This window comes from Hydra viridissima, unplaced genomic scaffold (genome assembly GCF_058129835.1).
Source record: "Hydra viridissima isolate aposymbiotic clone 2 unplaced genomic scaffold, HvirCarnegie_v1 scaffold_6, whole genome shotgun sequence".
Lineage (NCBI taxonomy): Eukaryota > Metazoa > Cnidaria > Hydrozoa > Anthoathecata > Hydridae > Hydra > Hydra viridissima.
Genome location: NW_028324305.1, coordinates 12,724,923 through 12,749,562, shown reverse-complemented (window position 1 = coordinate 12,749,562; position 24,640 = coordinate 12,724,923). Strand labels below are relative to the sequence as shown.

The following is a 24,640-nucleotide window of genomic DNA, read 5'->3' as shown; positions in this document are numbered from 1 at the left end:
GATAGGTAAAAAAATGTGAAAGCAGAAGAAAAAAAAATCAGTTGCCCGGACTTTTCCCAACTCAATATACAACCTTTTTTAAAAAAATCAAATGTAAAACTTTATATTAACCATTTTTCACACATTTTTCACACAAATCTTTCACAATACATTAGCACTACAGAGGTAATTTGTCATAACTCAAAAGCCAACATTCACAATACTCAAACAAATTATGCTAGTTTTCAAACTTCAAAAACCCAAAAGTTGCATGATTCGACAGCCTACTGCTTGAATTAAACGTTTAAAAACAAAACTTTCATACAAAATCATTGAAAAAACAACAAAATTTAAACATTTAGAAACATTTTAAACTGTAGTTATGAAAAGCTATGAACAAGAATATATTTAAAAAATTAAAAAACAAAATAACGCAGTTTTAAAAGATGAATTAACTATGAAAATAAACCCACTAATGACCAGCGTGGATTGTTGAATTAAAAGCGCATGCGTATGTTAATCAAAACAAATAAAATTCTAAATTAGCAAACTCATAAATAAAATTTATATTGAAGTATGATATCGATTTTTAAATACATTTTCAATTATGCTTTTTAAAAGTTATAATAAATTAGTTTGAAGAAATTTACAACACCTATCATCTAAAGATTTCAAGACTTCTTCTTATAGATGTTTTATTGCTTTCATATATAGCTGGGCATTTTTTTCTTTTCATTGTTTTCTTTACTTTTTTTGTTTTTACACTATTGTTGAGTATGGCTTATTTTTACTTTTTATGGTAATTGATTTTTTTTATGTGTGTGTATATATATGTGTGTGTGTGTATGTGTGTTCACATATATATTTGTAAAATATATATCAGATTTAGTTTTAAAATGTCTTTGTTATATATATATATATATATATATATATATATATATATATATATATATATATATATATATATATGTATGTATATATATGTATATATATATATGTATATATATATGTATATATATGTATATATATATATGTATATACATACATACATACATACATACATACATACATACATACATACATACATACATACATACATACATACATACATACATACATACATACATACATACATACATACATACATACATACATACATACATACATACACACATACATACATGCACACATATATGTATATACAGGGGGTGCAAAAAAAAGCCACACTCAATTTTTTAATAAAAAAAACCAACAAAATATGTCTTAAACTTATATTAAAAAGTAATTTAAGAAAATTTTGATAGAAGTATATATGATATTGTTGTATATTACATATAATAAAAAGAAATTAGGGTTTGTGAAGTATTTTTCAAGTTTTAGCTGTATTAGTTCTTAATTGGCCACCCTTTGTTTCTTATGATTTCTGCATATCAAGAAGGCATACTATCTACAAGTTTTTTTTGATAAGTCATTTGACAAAGCATTCCAACCAACAGGAAGAATTCGGAAAGTTCATCTTCACTTGTTGCCCTAAAATCTTTCAATTTTCTATCCAATATAGACCAAAGGTTTTCTATTGGATTTAAATCAGGAGACTGTGCTGGCCAAGACATAACTGGTATCAATTTAAATTCTAGATATCTTTTACTTAACCATGCTGTATGTTTGGGATTGTTATCCTGTTGAAAGATGTATTCAACATTAGGAAAAAGTTCTTTTATACTTGATCCAAGTTGATTAACTAGAATTTTGTGATGCAAATGCTGGTCCATGATGCCTTTCACTGAGTAAAGTTTTCCAACTTTGTATACACAAAATAATGCTAAACAATAATCTTTTTGTCATGTGTAATGGTTGTGTTGGATGTTTGGGGGTTGAATTTTTCACCAACTATTTCCAAGTGTAAGATCGATCATTATAAAATAAGATGAAAGAAAACTAATTGCTCTAAATGGCTTTAGCACATTGTTCACATGTTCATTCTTTGTACTCAATGGTTTAATTTTTTTTTTGTGATAATCTTTTTTTGAACACCCACTATATATATAAAAAATTTATGCATATATATATATATATATATATATATATATATATATATATATATATATATATATATATATATATATATATATATATGTATGTATATATATATATATATATATATATATATGTGTGAATTATATACAAAATTTAGTTTTAAAATGTCTTTGAATGCAATATATTTTTGAAAAGTTTGCACAGCCTGCAAACTTGTTTCCATGTATTCAAATCACGCTTCTATATCAGTAAGTAATGGAAGCACAGGAAGTAAAGGGAGAAGCCGTTTTGAGGTGATTTGTACACTTTTTCAAATTTATATAACCAGGACAATTTAACACACCAGGATAATTTGTAATATCAAAAGAGATTAAGGTTTTTACAAATCTTCTACACAAGTTCTTCATTTGTATAAATTAAAAACTTTCTTTCAGGGATATCTTTGTGAGACGTTGACAGGATTAATCAGTAAAAAGCTACATAAAGAACTTTTCTTAAAGTATGTTTGTGCATAAACTTTTGAATAGTTAAGAATAATTTCTTTCAAAATATTCCATAAAAGAAAAATAAGTTTTACTAATTATATATAAAAAAATTTTTTTTCCATAAGTTTTTTAATATGTACTAATTTAACATCATCATGTGTATTTAAGCATTTATATTTATTACGCATTTAACTTTCTTTTTAGGATTTTTTCCTACCTGGATATTGTTAGTCTTTGTAGATGTGCTCAAGTTTCCAGGGTATGCTGTTTTACATGCTTGAAAATTTTTTCTTTCGACTAACTAAAGGTATTTAATCAATATTTCTGAAAAATTAAGCATTTGTTTGTTAAAATGTAATTAATGGAAATTTTCTTTTTCCTTTGAATATTCTAAAAAAAAACAACAGAAAGCAGACTGTAAATTAAAATAAAAAATTCTAATTAAAAATTCACTTTTGTTTTTGATTAGGAAAAAAGAGAAGCATAAATTCTAATTATAGATTATTTACAATATTAATTACAATAACCTCCTCAAATTAATTGAACTTTTAAATAATTTATACAAGAGTATGAAACAGTAACAATCTATTTTTCTTTCAAGTTAATACAAAATTCAGAATTTGGAAAATAGGTAATAACAATAATGTGGATACTGATAATTATAATAGTTATAATTGATATAATTGTTATAATAATAATAATAATAATAATAATAATAATAATAATAATAATAATAATAATAATAATAATAATAATAATAATAATAATAATAATAATAATAATAATAATAATAATAATAATAATAATAATAGTAATAATAATAATAATAATAATAATAATAATAATAATAATAATAATAATAATAGTAATAATAATAATAATAATAATAATAATAATAATAATAATAATAATAATAATGATAATAATAATAATGATAACAATAATGATAACAATAATGATAATATTATATTTAATAACAATAATACTAATGATAATAACAGTAATAATAATAGTAATAAATATAGAAAAAAGGTTTATGCAAGTTGGACAGACATTTTCTACTCAAGATATTGGAAAATTATGTAGTCATCTAGGGAAGCCCAGCAGTTATCAAAAAATTGTAAAGTTACTCAAAAGTTATTTCCAAAAAATACCTGAAGTTACATGAAAAGTTTAAGAAATTTTAGATAATTTTTTATATATTGTAATTTCTATAGAATTAAAACATATATGAAAACAAACAAACATTAGAGATTTTTTTTCCTACAATTTAATTTGCTGTTGCAGTTAATTGCTGTTAGAGTTAATAGCTTTTGGAGTTCATAGCTGTTGGAATTAATTGCTGTTTGGTAATTTTTATTGTCTCAGGCAACAATCTATAAAAAGGATGTGGATGTAAAGTTATTACAATTTTATACTTCAACAAAGTTTTTTTCAGCTATTGAATGGTCTTAAATATATAACTTTAATTTTTAGATTAAAATTATATATTTATAAATTAACTCTTAAATTTAACTTATTTAAAAAATAGTAATTGGAAATTTTTCACTAGATTGCATATACAAAATAACAAAATTTTACAATCAATTCATGTACTGTTGGTTATACAAATCGTGAAACTGCCACCCACACAGAAACTGCCACCTGCACAGATACTGGTTTTGAATCTATTAATTCTATGGAGGTTGAAGCCAGAGAAGCTATTTTGTGGATGCCAAGGACTTCCATTCTTAACAAAAATCCCAGTATCTGCTATCATCACAGATACTGACCCTGTAAGAGATTTCTAATGCAGCAGGAGATACGCTGCAATCAATTTGGTCTTCAGGTTTCTGGTAAAAAGGTAAAACTACTGATTAATTTGGTCACTTTCTGATTTTTTTAGTTTGAGGTTTTAATAATGTTAAAAAGGTTAACAGACAAGTGCTTTTAACAGTTTTATTTGTTAGATTTTCTAAATTTTGTTTGTTAGATTTTCTTTCTGATTTTTTTAGTTTGAGGTTTTAATAATGTTAAAAAGGTTAACAGACAAGTGCTTTCAACAGTTTTGTTTGTTAGATTTTCTAGAATGCAGTTTTAGAAAGTCAACATGTGCACAAATTAGTGTTACATTGATTTAAATTGTACCTTTAGGAGGTTTTTGTGAAGTTGACTTAGAGCCTGCAAAGTCTATGTACTGGAGAGGATATAATATTGCAACTGGAGAAAAGTTGTGTCCAAAATGTAGACAAATTAAGAAACACAGGATGAAGAAAAAAATGATGTTGACAAAGGCGATGAACATGGACATTGAAAATTGTAGCAAGCAGAAAATCAGTAACTTCAACCTTTAACGAACTTGAACACTGTTTAAAGTACTTTCATCACCAACATCTTTGAAAATGTAACACACCAAATACAGGATGTTTTCAATAAAAAGATGGTATCAGCACTTGCTGTATTTAACTGCTCAAATCTGTGTAGTAAACCACTAGTTTATAAGAAAACAAGGAGAAAAAGAAAACTGTTTATAAGAAAACAAGAAGAAAAAGAGTGCAGATTTAAAGATTCCCAAAATCAAGTTGCATTAGAAAAGTTTTAAAAATTTTGAAGTTTTTAAAACATTCAAGAATCAAGTTAATTAAAAAGAGTAAAGAAATATTAGAACTTCCTAATGTTATAATTGGCAACAAGTTAAATAAGGTTGTTAAAATTTTTAAAAATGTCTAAAAAGACTAATTTTACACAGCATCAGGGAGCTCTATACCTCTTTCAAGAATACACATGCTGAAAAAATAGTTTTTGCATCGTTGAGATCCAAAGTCTGTATTACTCCTGGTGCAAAAAGTACACACTCTGTATGCAAAAAAAAAAGAAACAATCTCTAAGGTGTACCAACAAAAGCATATCTACCATGACCCCTTGCAAGTTGTTTTTATCAGCAAACTTGGCAGAAATTGTAAAACAACAAAAATGTCAAAAGTTACAGTTTGTAAAAACAGCTGCAAATCAATAACAAAAGTAATAAAAGATCATTAGAAATATTAAATTTACATAATTATAAATTATAAAATTGGGCAATAAGATTGTAACTCAAAAAACTATTTAAAAAATTTTTTTTTTCAAGAAACAATGTAAAAAATTTTAATACTAAAATTTTTATAAGACAAACTTCTAAACATTTTTGCACAGTGTTTATTAGTCTGATAAAAAAATCTAAAAAATGTTTTTAAAAAAAAAATTGTTCACATTCAGGTTTATTAAACAAATGTTTTCAGGTAGCAAGAACCATTTACTACAGGTACTAAAAGTTACTACCAGTATTAAAAATTTTGAATACTTGGTGTTTTTGAATACTTTTAATGTTTTTTCAAGAAAAAAATGAATGGTTTTGCCATGACAAATTTTATTAGTTGGAAAAGCGGCTATAATCATGACAACCTCGACATAAATTATAGCAGTGGATATTATTGTTTAAAGTTGTCCCTAATAAGTGCATTGAAGTTGAAAAAAACTACAATGTATTAGAAGTTTACAATCTGTAAGATAAATTTTTTGGTAACAATATATAGATGCTTGGTAGTGTTTAATTAAATGGTGAACTTATTGTTAATTTAGCTTTAAACTAATTTACCATTTAATAATGTAAAATTTTAACAGTCGAATAAACAAAGAAGTTAAGAATAGCTAACTACTCAAAAAGTTTTTGTAAAAATAAAAAAACAACACTCTCATATTTTTATCAAGTCCCAATATCATTTTTTAATGCATTTATTTATCTATAAATATAGCTTAATGCATTTATTTATCTATAAATATAACTCTGAAAAAAAGTTTTTGATGTTGAAATCAAATAATTTAGCTACTGTCTCAACATTTTGATATTTTGCATCAAGATATAGAGAGACTTAAGATACTAGCAGATCATGTCTTCCTCTGTACTCCGAAGAGAGCATGGAAAAAAAATCTTGTTACTTTTTTCCTTATATTCTGCATAATATCAACTTCCAACTGACACTAAGCAGAATATAAGAAAAAAAAGTAAGAAGATTAGAAACGCTAATCAAAGGAACCAAATGAGACTTGAAATAGAAAAGGTAATCCTTGAAAGTTCACACAGCAGAAGAAAAACTAAAAAAGAAATTAAAAACTAAAACTAGCTCAATTAATAATGGTGGATCTGGATCAATTAAAATGGCCTCACCTCATGCAAAAGATATTGTGAGAGCAAATTTAGCTAGTACATAGTATAAAGTTGATCTCAGTGACCACAAAGTAACTTAAGTCTTAGTAGCATTAGCTAAACTGAAAAGATGAATCACAATGCAATTGCTACCAGTTGATTGATTATTAGATGAGTTTTATGAAACGTCTACGAAAAAGTCTGTGCAAATTAAAACTATTTCATCATCAAAAAACAAGTACTTCAATAAGTCGTAATGACCATAATTGGACAAGAAGTTGGGAGGTTACTAGGTGTCCCACAGCTATCAGTAGGCACAAGAATTACAGTAGCAGATGCTTTTGCAATTTATTGAGTAATTAAATTAAAAGCTTTATTGTTTGACACCACATCTTCTCATACATGCCAGAAAAATTGGGCCTACAATATTATGTAAAAATTTTATAATATTTAAAGCTTATCATTAAAAAAGCTTTTGTTGCATGTATATCATCTGGTCCTGGAATTGCTGTATTCAAATGTTTTCAACAGAAGTGGCATTCCACTGATTATTCAAAGTTCAGCATGCTGATGAATAATAAAGATACAGTAGGTTTAACTGATCCAGCTCTAATACATAATTTGATGCAGTTTATGCACAAATTTCCAGAAACTATTCAACCTTGCAACAGTTATATGGAACTTCTGAAGCCCTGGATTGTGGTACTTGGCAATTTTCAATCTGGGGGAAAATGAATTATTATCAGACAACCTGATTTTTTACATCTTGCCAGCTGAATGGCTAAATTGAATGATTGTATTGGTATAATTAAATTACATTATGATTATAATTAAAGTTGTACAATAAAATTATATCTTGTCCATGAACAATTTTCATTGACACAAAGACTTGATTATAACCAAAAAACAAGATGACTTGCAGTTCATCCTGTTTTGATTTAAGTTTACAAGCTATAAAATTAGACCTTCAATTACTGAAAGATATTCATAAATACAAGGCTAGAAATAAGAAATAAGACTATTATCTATTTCAAATGTTGTTTGGAGTCTAAGTATAAGGTTCATCTGTCATCTAAAGTCAACAAAGAAACACTTTGACTTCCTCTCCTAACAATATAAAAGAAATGGTTCCTGTTTCAAATGTTTGTGTAGATTCTATAACAAGCACTTTTATTTTGCTTGTTTGTCATTAAAAAAAAATTTTAAATCAATAATCTTATTGGGGAGTCAATTTAGAGTACCTCTGTCATTAAATTTTGTGCAGGTTGCAAAGTGCTTTTTATCTCCTTGAACAAATGATAATGAAACTATGATTATAAAAACATGATTTATTTAAATGGTGTTTTTGATTGATTTCCACACAATGGTTTTGCATTCTGAATCAACAAACTTGTTGCAGTTCAAAATTTAATAACTAAAGCACTTTTTTTATTACCATCAAATTTATTACAATTTTTATGTCTGATGACAGGCCACATGTACCCTGTTGATCATCTCTAAATAATACAGAATACTTTAAAAAATTTTAATACCATTTAAAAATTTTTAATACCATTTAGCATGTTTTATATTAGAGTTAGTGAAAAGAGTAAGTATGTTTCCCTGTTGCTGAATTTGTTAATCACGTTGGTGATTTGATTCACAAAATCGACATTTAAATTTTTATAGAATTTCTCTATTAAAAATCCTTTTTTTTTTACAATCTTTGATGCTTTAAAACTGCAGGTTTAAGCCCATACTTGAATTCAATTATTTTGAATTCAATTTTAGATGTGGAATGTTCTTGCTTTGGATGGCAGTAACTGGCAAAAAGTTGATCTTTTCCGTTATCAAAAAGATATCAAAGTATCATCAAGTTTTTGTCTTTCATGTTAACTTCCTATTTATTTATATATTTTTAATTTGAATTAAATTTATTTTCTTTTTTTGTTATTTTTTTTTAAGTTGAATATTATGTAAGGTTTTTATATATTTTTCCCTTTTTTTTTTATTTTAAAGATGAATTTAAATATTTGTTAGTTCCTTTAAATAAAGCATTTTATTTAAATTATTTTAAAATGGTTATGTAATATTGCAATAAAAGTAGAATTTTTAAAATTAGACATCAGTAATTCAAAATCTTTCAAGAAGATGTGGTGGTTTCCTAAAATGTTTAAACCTTGAAGGATGTGAGGGAATAGAAGATGATGCATTAAGGTAAACTTTTTTTTAATATCAATCCATTTGTTGCATTTAAAAGGGTATGATTTTTAAAGTTAGGTAAAACATTTTGAGTGTCATCAAACCATTTATTAAATCAATTCAATTAATGTCAAATTTTAATTTAAAGGGTATTTAAAAAATCATTTTATAACCTTCTTTCCATGAAGTCATTTATTTGCTGTTTACATTTAATAACTATGGCATATATCAGTATAACTACATTTTTAAAATGTAAGGCAAAAAAGATTAATTTCTTGAGTTTTTATTTCTGCTGCTAAACTTGTTCCTTACTTTTTTTAAATAAGCTTGTTGTAGATTGATTGAAATTTTCTGCAAAAATGTTACCCAGGATCATCTGGGTAATATATTTATCACAAATACTTATTATCAGGTTTGTAATTGAAAATTATTTATAGTTACTAATATAAATAGTATCATAATCATATATTCATAATCAAAATCACATAAAAATAATTACATAATCTCAGATATATATATATATATATTTTTCAATATATCAGAACTTGAATAAATATTTTTTAGAACATTTTCCAATGAATGCCACAATATTGAAGAATTAGTACTTAAAGATTGTCGTAAGATAACAAACAAAACATGCATTTTTCTAAGCAGTTCTGCAACTCGTTTATTGATACTTAGCATAGAATCTTGTGTAGAAATTGATGATAGTGGATTATCTAACATTGGGTAGGTTATTTATCTCTAATGTTTTTTAGAAAGTCAAAAGAGTTGCAGTAAGTTTCAAATTTAAATTATTTTTAATTTTTTAGAAAATGTTGTTTGAAACTTCAGCATTTAAATATTTCTTGGTGCCAGAGCATTACATCTGCATCTCTCTGTGTCATTGCTGATGGTTGTCAATTTCTTAAAATTTTAATAGCTCGTGGTTGTGCTAAGGTATCAAGCTATTCAGTACTTTTTTTACAAATGATTGTACATTTTTCTTGTTTGAAATTTTCATGAGTAAATAGTAATATTCATTCTAAACTTCATTATGCAAAGCTCTTTTTTTTTTTTTATTATTGAATTTTTTTTACCTAAATTTTTAAAAATATTTAATACTGATAACATACTTGCACCATAAGAGGATTGTTGTCTATTTAGATTTCTGATGATGGAATTCAAGCTATTGCCCAAAAATGTCCAGATCTTAGAAAGTTGGTTGTGCAAGGTTGCAATGTAAGCTTAAAAGATTTTTGCTTGTAATTTTTAGTGTTGTGACCAAAACTAAAAATTGTAACTAACTTAAGTAAAAAAATCGTTGCTAAAATTAGTCGACCAACTTTTTAGTCTAACTAAATTTAGTCGACTAACTTTTTAGTCTAACTAAAATTAGTCAATTGACATTTTAGCAAAACTAGAATTAGTTGACTAACTTTTTAGTCTAACTAGATTTAGTCAGCTAACTTTTTAGTCTAATTAAAGTTAGTTGACTGACATTTTAGCGTAACTGAAGTTAGTTGACTGACATTTTAGCATAACTAAAATTAGTCAACTAACTTTTTAGTCTAACTAAATTTAGTCAACTAGCTTTTTAGTCTAACTAAATTTAGTCGACTGACATTTTAGCATAACTAAAATTAGTCAACTAGCTTTTTAGTCTGACTAAATTTAGTTGACTAAGTTTTTAATTTGCAAAAAATATATTGTTACTGTCACTCAAAAAATTCTTTTTTAAAATCTTTTTATGCGTTAGTTGCAAAGTGGTTTGAGGGCCATGTTTTTAATTACAAATTGCTGTAAGTTGCAATTTTTATCTGCAGGGCATCTATTTCAAGGTTTGGTTTTCAGAGTTTTTCAGGTTTTTGGAGAAAGGTTTGCGACATATACACTTGGAATTTTCTAATAGTAATAAACTTATCTAATTAGTCCTCTGCTACTATTAAGTACTTGTTTTAACTTTCAATGAAAAGCGGTTTAAATCTGGATTTTTTCAATTTCTAATTAAAGTGAATTATAACTAATTATGTTTTTGGTATAAAATATCAGCTATTTTTGATGGAGTTGTTCTCCTAACAAACCAATTTTTATTTAAAAGAAAACTTGGGGCAATACTAGATACAAACAAAACATTTTTATTACCTAATTGTCACAAATTATATTATGCATTTTAAAGTTCTTAAAAACGATAAACTTTGATGAATGTCTTTAATATGATTTATTTGTCACAATTCATATTATGTTCATACATTTTCATAGTATAGGTTATTCAGTCTTTTTTAGCATTAAATCTTGTTTTATTCAACTAGTTTTAAATAGACTAAAAAGTTAGTCGAGTAGTTTTAGTTAGACTAAAACTAACCTTAGCTGCCACCCCTAGTAATTTACAATTTTGAAAATATCATGTTTGCAAAAAAAAAAAAAAAACTTTTTAAATCAAAGATAGTATAAAAACTCAAAGTCAAAAACGGTGCAAAAAATATAAAAATTTGCATCTTTATTTTAAGAGATTAACAGACAGTAGCATTAAAGTGATTGGAGAACATTGTAAAGAGTTGGATTTTCTCAATATATCTGACTGTGATTTGTTATCTGATCAAACACTTAGATATTTAGGACTTGGATGTCATAAACTTAGGTATAACATTTTTATAAAATTATTTTTATTATGCTTATCTTTTATATTTTGTTTATCCCTCCAACCTGTACTACTTATATTGATTTAATCATAACATTGTTGTTAACAACAAAATGAACTTATTTGAATTTATTGATGTTAGGATTTTAGAGGCAGCTCGTTGCTCTCTGTTTACTGACACTGGTTTCTCAGCTCTTACTGTTGGATGTCATGAGTTACAAAGACTTGATCTTGATGAATGTATTTTGGTAAATATGAATGCAGATTTGAACTTTTTTTATATGCACAAAGAAGTAAAAACTTTCACCTTAAAAATTTTTTTTTTTTGCAAGAAAACAAACCTTGTATATTTTTCTTTTTTTTTTTCTCTTCTTTTTTTTTTCACTTTTTAATTAATGGATACTTTACATAGAAAATTTTCTAATACTTTCTAAATAGTGCTTTTAAAAGCAGTATTTTATATAGAAAAGCAGCAGGATTAAACATTTAGTAAAAGTAGCAAAGTTCAAGTTAAGTTAATATTGAGGAAACTCAGTTTACAATCCATAATCAATTAGAGTTTAGCAAAGTAATAAATCAGTAGAAGAAAGCAGTTATACAGTGATGAGTCTATATAATGTGATGAACCTCTATACACTGATGGGTCTCTATACAGTGATGAGTCTCTAGAAAAGCAGAGAGAGGTAGTGCTAAATATTTTTACTTAAATTACATTAAAAAGTAAATTCATTAATTTATTTATAAATTATATTTTATTTGAATAATTGAACTTTGTAAGTGATTGTTTTCCAGTAAAGTTTGTGTGAGTTAAGCACGGCTTCTTAGTTAATACTTAGGAAAAATTAATAATACTTTGAAACTACTTTTTAATGCTTAGTTATACTTAGAAGAAAAATACTTCTTTGTTCAACCACAAAATTTACTTGAACTGGCAAGTCAGTTAAGCTACTTGTTTACTTATTGCTCATTAAAATTTTTGTATTTAATAGATAGCACTTTTTTTTTTAAACCAATAGATTAGTGATCATACACTTCATTTATTGTCGCTAAACTGTCCTCGTATTGAAACACTGGTAAGAGTTCTTTTTTAAGTCATTTCATGTAGAAAGATTTTTAAAATATTTTATTAGTTTGTCAATATTAAAATTTTTTAATGCCTGTAAAAAAACCTTACATGTCTGAGAAATTTCTTTTAGACATTATCTTACTGTGAACAAATAACAGATGAAGGAATTCGTTACATTAGTGGTGGTCCATGTGCTATAGAAAACTTGAAAATTATTGAACTGGATAATTGCCCACTAATTACAGATATATCTTTACAACATCTGATGTGAGTGCTCTGTTCAATAAAAGTCCTTTAAAAGTTTGTATAATATTTAATTGTTTACCTAAGACTTTTGGAAAATTTATAAACTAAATGTTTCTGCCGAGCTTAAACAGTTAACAAATGTAAACTTGTATACAATTTAACTTGTAACTGCACAATCTTCCTACTGAAAATTAAAAGTTAACATAAGTTCATTCATATGAAATCGAAAGCATGGTTGAAGGCAACTACTTAAAATATGTTCATTTTACGTTCCTGGTCAGGGATTCCCTCTATTTTTAAAAAATATTTATCACACTCAGTCATGATATACTAACCTTAGTTTTTTTAATATTAAATTATTTTTAAAAAGTATTTATCACACTCAGTCATGATATACTAACCTTATACTTTTTTATACTAACCTTAGTTTTTTTAATATTAAATTATTTTTGATTTTGCTTGTTAATAGAGAACTCTAAAAATCTACTAAAATTTTATTATATTTATTTTATTACTAAATTTTATTAAGTTAAATATAATCAAAATAGTTTTCAAAATTATTCTTAAATATGTAAATGCAGTTGTTTGAAAAAATGAAATGATTAGTTATTTATAATTGTTTTGTTGTTGCTAAGAATAATAAAACAGTCGTTGAAAGGTTTTTTTTACTTATCATCACTTCATAAAATGTGTAATTTTCATAATCAGTAAATTTTAATACGTCAGAACACCTTTTTTTTAATTTCTCTTTAGTACAATAAAAAACATTTTTTTCTTCCTTTTCGAATGAAAATATAAAAGCAATTATTTAATTTTGTTCTAACGTATCTACAGGCACTGTCAAATGCTTCAACGCATCGATCTTTATGACTGTCGTCTCATAACAAAAACTGGAATAAGAACTTTAAAAGTAGGTGTCTTTTTTTTTCTTTTAATTTTTATTTTTAGATTTAGTTGTAGTTTTCAGTCGCAACATGTTTTCATATTATAACAACATATTATATTTTCATATTCTAACAACATATTATATTATATTCGCAACATTTTATATTTTCATATTATAACAACATATTACATTCGCAACATATATTATATTCGCAACATATTATATTTTCATATTATAACAACATATTGTATTATATTCGCAACATGTTATATTTTCATATTGTAATAACATATTATATTGTATTCGCAAAATATTATATTTTCATATTATAACAACATATTATATTCGCAACATATTATATTTTCAGTCGCAACAACTTATTTTTTAAAAGTTTTTAAACTGTAAACAAAGTAAATAATATACAGTATTGGACAAAACATTTGCAACCAAATAATGCTAATTTAGTTTCTTTATATAAAAGTGCTGCATTTTTTCAATTTAGAGAAATAACTATGTAACTGTTTAGAGACAAAGTTCTTCAAGTTTTATTCATCACAAAGTTCATTATTTGTACACGAAAATTAATAAATTAATCAAAAGTATTAAAAAAAGTTGATTTCCTTCTGGACAAAACAAGTGCAACTCGACAAAATGTTGACCAAGCTGTATTTCGCTATCAATATTTCGTGGCGAATCCTTTGTTGTCGATCACAGCCTTGCATCTTCGAGACATAGATTCGATCAGGTGATCAATGAAACTTTGTGGAATCGCTGCCCAGGCCTTTTGGATTTGTTTAAACAGTTGATCCTTATTACGAACACCTTCACGATTAATTCTGCGGTTGACGATCTCCCACAGGTTCTCGATAGGGTTGAGATCCGGAGATTGAAGCGGCCAATCCATCACCGATAGGTGGTTGTCTTGAAACCACTGCTTGACTACTTTTGCAGTGTGTTTCGGATCGTTGTCTTGCTGAAAAACCCATTTTATTGGCATATTCCATTCAGCATGAGGTAACATAACATTTTTCAGGATATTTTTATACATGAAACGGTCCATTATTCCATCGTTTCGATGTATTGGACCTAGACCGTTAGCAGAAAAACACCCCCAGACCATTACATTGCCTCCACCATGCTTCACGGTCTTATGGCAGTAAAGTAAGTCGAGGCGTTTTCCGGCCGGTCGACGTACACGGCAAATGCCATCGCTCCCAATGATGTTGAACTTCGATTCATCACTGAACAGGACAGTTCGCCATTTCTGCACATTCCAGTCAATATGAGATGTAGCAAACAGGAGTCTTTTCTTCTGGTTTTTTAGTGAAATCAGCGGTTTCTTTGCAGGGCGTCGAGAAAACAATCCAGCTTCAATAGCACGTCGTCTGATTGTTCGGTCCGATACAGGTAGCTCTAATTGCTTTTGTATCTCGACTGATGATATCCAGGGATCCCTCTTGACAGATCTGACGATCATAGAATCCTCTCTAGAAGTGGTGGAACGCGGTCTTCCACCTTTGTTATCTGCTGCCAACTTCCCCGTAGAACGATATTTGGAGCATAGTCTTGATACGGTCCATTTTTTCACGCGATATTTATCACAAATACTTTTTTGTGACGTTCCACTTACATAATCGCCAATAATTTTCTTTCTTAGTTCCAATCCAAGACTGTCGGGAGCCATTTTTGCACTTGAAGTCATAAAAATAATAAATATTTCTGGATGCTTCCAGATGCTTCTTCTGGAAACTTCTGGAAGCTTCTGCATGCTTCTGGAAACTTCTGGATACTTCCTTTAATTATTAAAAAACTTCCGTGACGTTGACACGGACCAGACTTAAGAAAGTGAAACAAATCAAAAAAGTTGCACTTGTTTTGTCCGCTGCAAAATGGCACTTGTCAACGAAATTCTGCCTGTGTGCTGTCACCTGTCGGCTGATTGCTCATGTCATGGCATGCTATGACTCCAGACTCCTGAACTGTTTGCTGTGTTAGTATAGTTCGTTTCGTTTTTAAGACATTCAAAATTAGGAACACTTTTTAGCATTGTTCGATTTTTTTTGCAAATGTTTTGTCCAATACTGTATATAAAAATTTGGTGTATTCTGAAACATGAACTTGTATAAAGTATTTGTTGAAGTATATATTTCATAGAGTCGGCTACCCAATGTACATGTCCAGGCATATTTTGCACCGGTGACACCTCCCATTACTACTGGCAACCGGGGACGGCGTGTTTGTCGATGTTGTTCTATTGTGTAGAGCATCTTCGCTAATTGTTAATATTTAGATAGCCTCTTGTAAATATTTAGATAGTTTCTTGTAAATATTTAAAGTTTGAACTCTTAAGTAGTTTTTTTTCTTTAAATGAAGTGTCAGTCTTCTTAAAAGTTTTCTGACCTTTTTCAAAACTTTTTCTTTTCTTCGACGATTAACAACTTTATCTTTTCTAACGAAGTTTTTTTCTTAAAAGTTTTCAAATTTTGTTTTCCTTTTTTTCTTTCAGTCTAAAAAATATTTTTTTGCGCGGCGACTGAGCAGTTATTCTATTAAAGTCTCGGTCAAATTTGTTTTATTGTGTAAAAGATAAGTCTTTCAAAAGTTACGAAGTCGCCAAAACGTAAAAAAAATGTTCTTTGGTAATTTTTATTCGATGCGGGTAGGGGGGGGGGGTGTTGCCTTGACGTCACCCATCAAATAATTGTAAAAATTAAATTCTGCTGATGCTTCACTCTTTTTCATCAAAAAATATGATGAAATTTAAATTAACACTGTGCAGTTTTTTCCTGAAAATAAATTGTAAATATTTTTAAGAGGAAAAAAAGTGTTGAAAACCTTTGGATACTTTCCAGTGTGTGCCTTTTAAAGATTGCGCATGCGCGAGCTTTCTTTCCTATAATGATTTCATTGTAAACTAACTGTTGTCAAACTTGTACATATATATTTTTAAAAGAAATATTATTTTTAATTTTAATTTTTACAAATATTGTAAAAAGAAATCCTCTGTTTTTTTACGCGAAGTATTTATGTTGTATGCGCGCGAATAAAGCGCGTTATTTTGATCTAAAGTTTCCTTTCATTAATCGCTGTTTTTTTCTACTTTTAATTTGAAAATCAAATTAAAACGTCTATATTTTCTCAGTATTCATTGTTTAAAAAAAAAACACAAATCTTTAAAATTTGCAAATTTATCTTTTCTTTAATGTAATTTGATTTTAATAAAGCTGACGGTGCCAAAAAAGGTAGTTTTTATCTCGTGTTTTAATCTTACCCTCATTCTGCATAATATTATTTTAGTCTTGTTTTCCTTTTTATCGTTCCTAATGACAATATGTTGCTGTTACGTCATGCACTACAAAATTATCAACTAGTTTGTATACTTATATTCATGCATCGTTTCTCGCTGTTAAGGAACTCACTGTGCTTAATCTACCAATAACCATTACAAAAAGCAGGAAAAAGTGAAGGTGTTCGAATTAAAAATTGCAGATGAAACAAGAAAGATTTATGGGCGCACTTTTTTAAATGATTTTTTTAATAGTATCTTTAAACCTTCGGATTTCCTCCGAAAAAAAAGCATAATTCAATCACTCAAAAAAAATTTTTAAAAACTAAAGCTTATATTTCTGGTTTTTTGTTAAAATTAAAACAGGCAACACCCTTCTGAAGTTTACAAATTTTGATGTTTTTCTATCAAATGCAGCCATGCTCATTAAATTTACACAAAACAAAAAAAAAGTTAATATGCTATAATATCTTATAGACTTAAATAGTCATAATAGTTGCAGCTTAAATAGTCATAATAGTTGCAGACAAAAATAGTCATAATAGTTGCAGCTTAAAAAAATGAAGTATTGTTTTTTTTATTTGCTATTATAACACCTGCGTAATTTAAATCACTCAAGTTATGATGAAATTTCTAAAACATGTTTTTAAAGTTTTCACTACTGGTTTATTCTGTTATGAGAAACTTATAAAATATTAGTTTCAGAAACATTTATTGATTATTGATTTATCCTTTATTGATTTATTAAATTAAAAGTTTTTTTCGTGTAAAACATGTTATATCGTAAATATATCTTAAAAGCCAAATTCTTTGATGAAGTAAAAGACTTTGTTGAAGGCAAAGATCTCAAACAAAAGAAAAATTATTCAATTACTAACAATTGCATCATCTTGCTGGTATCATCTGGCTGGTATCAGAAGTAAAAAAGAACTATGAAGTTACAGAGTTACAACCTAACAAAAGCTGGACACTTCTAAGAGGAGAAATAATTAGGAATTTCCTTAGCGAATAGAGTTGATCAATACTCGATTTTACCAATTAATTTCTAGATGCTTTCGACTTTGCAGTTTCTGTCTTAGACTACGCCCTTCAAATGACCACGAAAATCTTTTTGCATAATTTGATGCTTTGTTTTTGTTGGTTGTAAAATTAATGTTTTTAGTATTAAAATAATTGATGCTACCTTTCCATAATGCGATAATACTGTCACGTTAAAAGACTTAATTGTTATAATGTCGGGGAATGAAAGGTAGCAATTGTGACTTGATACAGTTTTTAATGCTCGCGGTTCCACTGATTGAATAACCAGATAGCTTGATTATGTAATACAAACACTTGTTTGCAAATTTCTCCTTTTAAATTTTTATGTTTGAGAAACATATTTAGGATCACTGGAAAAAAATCCATCATTTCAAGTAACTGCAGAGCAACTACAGAGCAACTATAAGTACATGAAGTAAGATTCGTCGTCAAAAATAAAATCGGTTTTTATAAAATTACTGCAAAGCCTTCATATATTTAAGGCCGAGCGACAGTTCAGCGGTTCAGATTTGACAGTTTTTTTGAGCATTTTTGTATTTAGCATTTTCTACCTAAAAGTTCAATAAATGAATTGATTTTTTTTCTTAGTAGAAATATAAGAGGACATATTAACTGGATTTTTTTAGGAATCCACATCAAATTCAAGCCTCTGCTAAGCTGTTTTTTTTTTCTGAACTAAAATTCAATTTATGTTTTGTTTCTTATAATAGAATTAATGAGAGTACAAAAAAAATTAATCTGAAAATTCGAAAGTTCGAATGAAATTTCATGTGAAATCTTCTGCTTTTCTTCTGGCGACAGTAGATAAGATTAAATTAGACAGTAAATGTTTTAGCCTTAAATAAAGATACATTTTCAATAAAACAAAAGTTTTACAGAAGTCGATTAAAGTACATCAAAGTATGCCAAGAAAAAAAGTAGATTTTTAAAAAGTTTCCTTTTCTGTTAACTTGTGTTGTTATCGACTTCAACTATATCGACTAAAAGCCGACTAGTTGAAAGTCGTAATTAATCGGCTTTGAAAAATCGAATAGTTGATTTGATCGATTATGGGTTTCCTACTAATCGACTAAAAGTCGATTTATTCGGGTAGTCATCCTAACATCCTTATTTCTATTTTTTCACTTAATTTAATGCTATCAATCTTTAATATTGCTATGATGCTGACCAATTAGTAAAATATATCTCAATAAGTAGTTTATCTTGTAAATTATTTATAAAGATTGAGCCAAGCATTAAAGTATCATTCATAGCGGTTTTTTTAACTCAACCAAACTTTCTGAACATTGAACCTAATTTTGCTGTATCGCATAAACTTAACTCTTAGCTTACTGCATGTAGCACCACTTGATTAGTGTGTTTCCATTTTCTCATTGTAGTTACAAGTTGATGCCTTTTTAAAACAAAATGTTAAGTAATGAGTTATGGTACTCAGTTAAGGATGCCAAAAAGTTTTATAAACCTGCCACCCCAAAAAATGTTTAGCCTCCCCATCTTGATATAACAACAGCATGTATTGTTATAACAGTGTTACATACCACCTAGTTATTTTGTTTACTCTCTTAAAGTTCTATTTGTCTCATAGCATCTAAAAGATAAGTTGTCAAGCAACATTAAAGTGTGTGATTATAATAAAATTTTCTGTTCAAACATTTCGACTAAATCGACTTTTAGCCGACTTAGTCGATTTTAAAAATCTATTAGTCGATTATGGTCGACTATGAAAAATGCATTAATCGGTTTAGTCGACAGTCGAATAATTTCAAAGTCCTAACAACACTACTGTTAACATAACTTGAAAAAATAAAACAAAAAACTGAAAAATTTTTGATTTGATTCTTGTCTTTCTATTTTTATCTTATTTTCTTACTTTATTTTACGGATGGATTAATAATTCAATATTTTTAACGTCAGCGTTCTCAAGCTTAGACAAGGTGATCTTTGATACGCCTGTTTCCAAACTTTATGATGAGAACGCGGCCAAGGAGATCTACTATCTCTAAAATAGTCAACATACTGGCTCCGAGGAACAATCCAACTTGACCACCGATATCACCTATATTGGAAAATCGTTGTAGGAAGATATTTAACCATTATTCAATTGTAATGGGAAAAAATGACAACTCACCAAATAAGCTTTCTTCGTCATACGCGGGTACTTGTTGAATAACCTGTGTGGTCATTTCTTCAAAATACAAATCTAGTTCTAGCAAGTTATCTCTTAAAAAAAAAAAAAAAAAAAAAAAAAATTAACACCCTTCTGATTTTTTTGAACTTAAATTTTCCAAGCCGGGGCTGAAGAAATCATATAGTTGTGAGAATAATTTTTCTTGTTTCATCAAAGTAAAAAAAAAAAAGTTAATGTATAAACTAAAGCCTGATTTCTGAATTAGCGAGTCAACTGTCAAATTTTTCAAGAATTTATTCTATTCCCTTTTTACTTCTATCTACTATTTATAAAATGTTCATTTTCCTTATACTTAAAGAAAATGTTTCGACTTTCTTGGACTAAAATAATTGAAGTGTTTCGGAGAATTATGAACAAACAAAAAATACCTCAAAAAGTGTCTCATTCTGTCTTCATCAATATGTTTGAGTTTTGCAAGGGCCTCACTGTAATGTTTAGCTGGCAATTGAGCATAGGAGAGTTGGGTTTGGTATCGGATTTTTTCACAAGGAACCGGACACTCACAGTGATCAGATTCATTCATGAAAGTTGCTGAAGTATTCAAACTTGTTACATATTTATAATGATAAAAAGAATATGATTGGATAATAACTTGTATTAGAATAAATTATGCAAATAATGATTTGATAATAGCTTTTGTTAGAATAAATTGTGCCAATAAATTTTAAAGCTATTCAAATTCCCTATCGTTAATGAAATTGGAGTTTACCTATTGCAGGTCGAACGCAATCTCTAATTTCATGAGGCAAACAAACAGGAGCTTGACCTGCGTGTTGAAATGAACGACATTTACAAATGCTGATAATAAATTCTGCTCGACATTTCATTAAACAAGCTGACTTGGTATATTTTCTGCTTCCGTCGGGTTTTTTATCCTCACATGCTGTTTCCCACGGTAATGGTAAGTTAAGGACCTGATAAAAATATAACAAGTTTTCATTATGCAAAATATGTACAGTTTACTTGCTCAACTAGTGTATTACACTCATCCACGTGCATGCGTAACATGACACAAGAACAACTAAAATAACAAGTGCACACTTTCGTTTTTCTTATACTACAGAATGTATGCATCCCTGGATGAATAGCAAAACCAAGCTCATTAATAAGAGGTGGTTCATCTTGGTCATGAATCATAACTTTAAAACCAGAAGAGTCTCTCAACACTCCATAGTACTGATCTTGCTGAACGTTAAGTCGAAGTCGAAGACCGAAATCAACACCAGCTCGATGAACTTTTAATAATGGGTGTTCGGAAGTCCCAGGATTAAATGTGTAGCATAACCCAAAGTCTGTTAGCACTGAAGTAAAATTTTCTGGACCACACTTTTGAGCTTTCCAGTGACATTTTTTTATCATATGTCCAATTTTATGACCATGTTTTTTGACGAAATCAGAAAAGTCAAAGTTACGATCGAAATAGATTTCTTCATTTTTATTCATTTCATTTTTATTGGCAATTTTTTTCCTTTTCCATTTTGTTTTAGGCAAAATTGATCTATAGTCTCTTATGTTAACAGTGTATGGTCCTTGTTGGCTCATCAATTCTTGATGTGTTTGATTGAAAGTATCAAGAGGAGCTAATATGGAAACTACCTAAAAAAAAAGACAACTTTTTATTACCAACTTTTTCTCACCAATCAACAAATATTTTTTAGAATTTTATTCTGTTATTAGTAAATATTTTTGCCTTGAAATATACCGTATGAACCAAATATACAGTATAAACCAAGTTTTACAGAGTAAAATAATTGAATACTTAAAGAAACGATTCTACGTACTTTTTCACCGATTGTTCCATTGATTAAATAATGTGGGAAAAAATTAAAATTACATAATGTAACTGCAGGAAAAACGATTTCGTCTTGATAAACCATATTTACTGTAGTAGTAATTGGTCGTTCAAAATATTTCGTTAAACTCTTTCGTGCGGAAAAAATGACTGCAAAAAGTGCCATGCTCAGTATAAGAAGCCATAGGATTCTTCTAATGATGCCTTTCTCAAAAACATGACGAAATCCATTCAGAGTAAAGTTATCTAAAAAACTCAGCCATAATTTTTTTATCTCTGCATTTTTTAAGTCTTCTTCGTCTTTATTATTATTTCTGCATCTAATCTTAAGCTTTGACTTTTTATGTAAGATATCTCTAATACTCTTTAGTATTGCTATTTTGAGTGCAAACTCGATAATTTTTTCTTTTTTTCTGAGCTTTTCATTAAATTTCTGTTTATCCCGTTCATCTTGTGATGTAAAATTGCGCTGGGTATCTTCAGTGCCATCATCAAAGTTCAGATTCTCTTGGTAATCAATCGTAAATTCTTTGGAACTAATTTTAAATATTTGATTTAAACAATTATTAAAGCTTGAAAATATTACAAACTATTATATTTCTCTGAGATTTTTGAAAGCTGCTGATCGGTATTTATTTTTATGCTTCAGTAATTTTTAAATTTTTCTCTTTTATGCTCAAATCTTTTTGAAATAAATAAAAAGAAAAAAATTAAACACAAGTTTTTCAAAAACAGAAAACTTCAATAACTAAAGCATCAATGAAATAAAAACCAAGACCAAATCTTAAACCAAAACTAAACAGTAAATGATTTGTGGGATTGAGCATATGATAATGACAGCATCGTACAAGTGCTTATTAACAGTAAATGATTTGTGGGATTGAGCATATGATAATGACAGCATCGTACAACTGCTTATTAACAGTAAATGATTTGTGGGATTGAGCATATGACAGCATCGTACAAGTGCTTATTAACAGTAAATGATTTGTGGGATTGAGCATATGATAATGACAGCATCGTACAACTGAATTATTAATCCCCCCCCCCCCCCCCGTTCTATGGATTTCACTTCAGTATACGCCGTAGTCCATTTTAAATTTGATTCTGTATTATCATATTACTCTCTGAATGAACTAAATTCATTCATTAAATGAGAAAAAATTATTTTACTCGGTTATTTGTTTACTTTTTCGAAGTTGAATTCAAACAAACAAAACAAAAAAAAACAATTTCTAACAATTTTAGGCTATGAAAGCCTGCGGAATTTCAATTAATTTTAGGCTATGAAAGCCTGCGGAGTTTCTAACAATTTTAGGCTATGAAAGCCTGCGGAGTTTCTAACAATTTTAGGCTATGAAAGCCTGCGGAGTTTCTAACAATTTTAGGCTATGAAACACTTACAAGAAAATCTCATGATGATGTTATTGTGACAGACAATGCAGCAGCTGTTAGAAAAGTAACACTGGATAGAATTTATTATGGTACTTTGCATAACAACAACAAAAACAGTCAATTGCAGAGTAGATATTTGTTTTTCTTTGATATTAAGTGATGATATTCTTAAGGGTCCAGTGGACAATAAAGGGTTATATTAAATCAGTTTATAATAAAAAAGTTTATAAACAGTATCATACCCTGCAATTAAATCAAATTTTTGTAGAAAAAAAAAGAAAAAAAAGCATAACTAAAGGCCAAAATAATTATGAAATTTTCAAAAAACCAATTACTTTGAAATAATTCAAAAGCATGAAAAAGCTAAGGGAGTTTTAAATTAAATAAAGAAATCAATTATAAAAGCTATCTTAAAGAAAGACTTCTGAACTGTACGATGATGCGCAAAACTATTGAAAACCAGCCTCGTACTGAAAGACCTTAAGTTAGGACTAAAAAAGCGAATAAAATATCGATAAGATACTTTTACTTTTGCTATTCGGCAGTGACCGAATTAGGTTTTAGACGCCCTACAAAAGACAGACTTAATTCAAAATATCAGTTACCTACTGTTAAACATCGCGGAAGAAATGTTATGGTTTAGAGATGTTTTAGTCAATGTGGGTCCTATTTATCGTATAGATTGTATTAAAGACCAAAGAATTTACTTAGATACCTCGAAGGATGTTATTCTGGAAAATTGCAAAGGATAAGAGCGTTAAAAGCGTAAAAGGAAAAATGTAGTTTGTTGAGAAAAATGTGTTATAAATTTTTTTTGTGATTTTTAGTATGATTCAAACGTTTTAAACTTTGTTAAGAACATAATATACTATTTAAAAATTGATATGTACAATTGTTTTACTAGTTCTTTTTAGTTTTTGATCAACTTTTGTTCTAAATTTGAGTTTGTCCAACATGTTTTGTCCAATACTTTACTTCAATATCCGCTTTACGTAAATGCTTCCGCACAATTCAATTACAATAATCCTCCAAGGTATTGTGCTAAATCTGTTAAGGACCATTTTAAATCATAAAAAAAATAAAAGTTCTTGAATAGCCCTCACAGAACCCGGATCTCAATTCTATTGAGCATGTTTGGGAAAACATCAACTGACAATTAGTTGGTAGAAAACCAGCCAACAAAGATCATTTTTTTGCTTTGAATGAAGAATGTTGTATAACATTTCTCAGGATTTTCTCATTAACTTAGCTGATTCTATGCCTTGTCGCTATAATG

General features: G+C 28.0%; 2 protein-coding genes across 2 annotated transcripts; one reads left to right on the top strand and one right to left on the bottom strand.

The window, feature by feature from the left end:
* Positions 1-2,148: 2,148 nt before the first annotated feature.
* LOC145189943 (uncharacterized) lies at positions 2,149-16,011 on the top strand. Its single transcript, XM_090090660.1, has 14 exons — positions 2,149-2,309; positions 2,451-2,515; positions 2,706-2,760; positions 8,434-8,508; positions 8,765-8,859; positions 9,409-9,573; positions 9,657-9,783; positions 9,991-10,065; positions 11,334-11,464; positions 11,607-11,712; positions 12,481-12,537; positions 12,661-12,797; positions 13,611-13,686; positions 15,817-16,011. The coding sequence occupies exons 1-14, from the start codon at positions 2,238-2,240 to the stop codon at positions 15,922-15,924; spliced, it is 1,344 nt and encodes a 447-aa protein (XP_089946786.1). The 5' UTR covers positions 2,149-2,237; the 3' UTR covers positions 15,925-16,011.
* Positions 16,012-19,813: 3,802 nt separating this feature from the next.
* LOC145189650 (acid-sensing ion channel 1C-like) lies at positions 19,814-22,654 on the bottom strand. The gene is made up of 6 exons (XM_080066293.2): positions 21,959-22,654; positions 21,219-21,773; positions 20,887-21,091; positions 20,546-20,708; positions 20,118-20,209; positions 19,814-20,045 (listed from the first exon to the last, which is right to left on the bottom strand). Exons 1-6 carry the CDS (start codon positions 22,133-22,135, stop codon positions 19,915-19,917), a joined length of 1,323 nt encoding a protein of 440 aa, XP_079922419.2. The 5' UTR covers positions 22,136-22,654; the 3' UTR covers positions 19,814-19,914.
* Between the last annotated feature and the right edge of the window lie 1,986 nt (positions 22,655-24,640).

Excerpts from the sequence above, each read along its gene's own strand:
- LOC145189943 (XM_090090660.1), top strand. The coding sequence starts at position 2,238 with ATGTATTCAAATCACGCTTCTATATCAGTAAGTAATGGAAGCACAGGA. Across the intron at positions 2,761-8,433 it reads GATGTGCTCAAGTTTCCAGG|ATGTGGAATGTTCTTGCTTT; the intron begins GTATGCTGTTTT and ends ATTCAATTTTAG. Across the intron at positions 8,860-9,408 it reads ATAGAAGATGATGCATTAAG|AACATTTTCCAATGAATGCC; the intron begins GTAAACTTTTTT and ends AATATTTTTTAG.
- LOC145189650 (XM_080066293.2), bottom strand. The coding sequence starts at position 22,135 with ATGGCACTTTTTGCAGTCATTTTTTCCGCACGAAAGAGTTTAACGAAA. Across the intron at positions 20,210-20,545 it reads AGAATGAGACACTTTTTGAG|AGATAACTTGCTAGAACTAG; the intron begins GTATTTTTTGTT and ends TTTTTTTTTAAG. Across the intron at positions 20,046-20,117 it reads TGACGAAGAAAGCTTATTTG|GTGATATCGGTGGTCAAGTT; the intron begins GTGAGTTGTCAT and ends TTTCCAATATAG.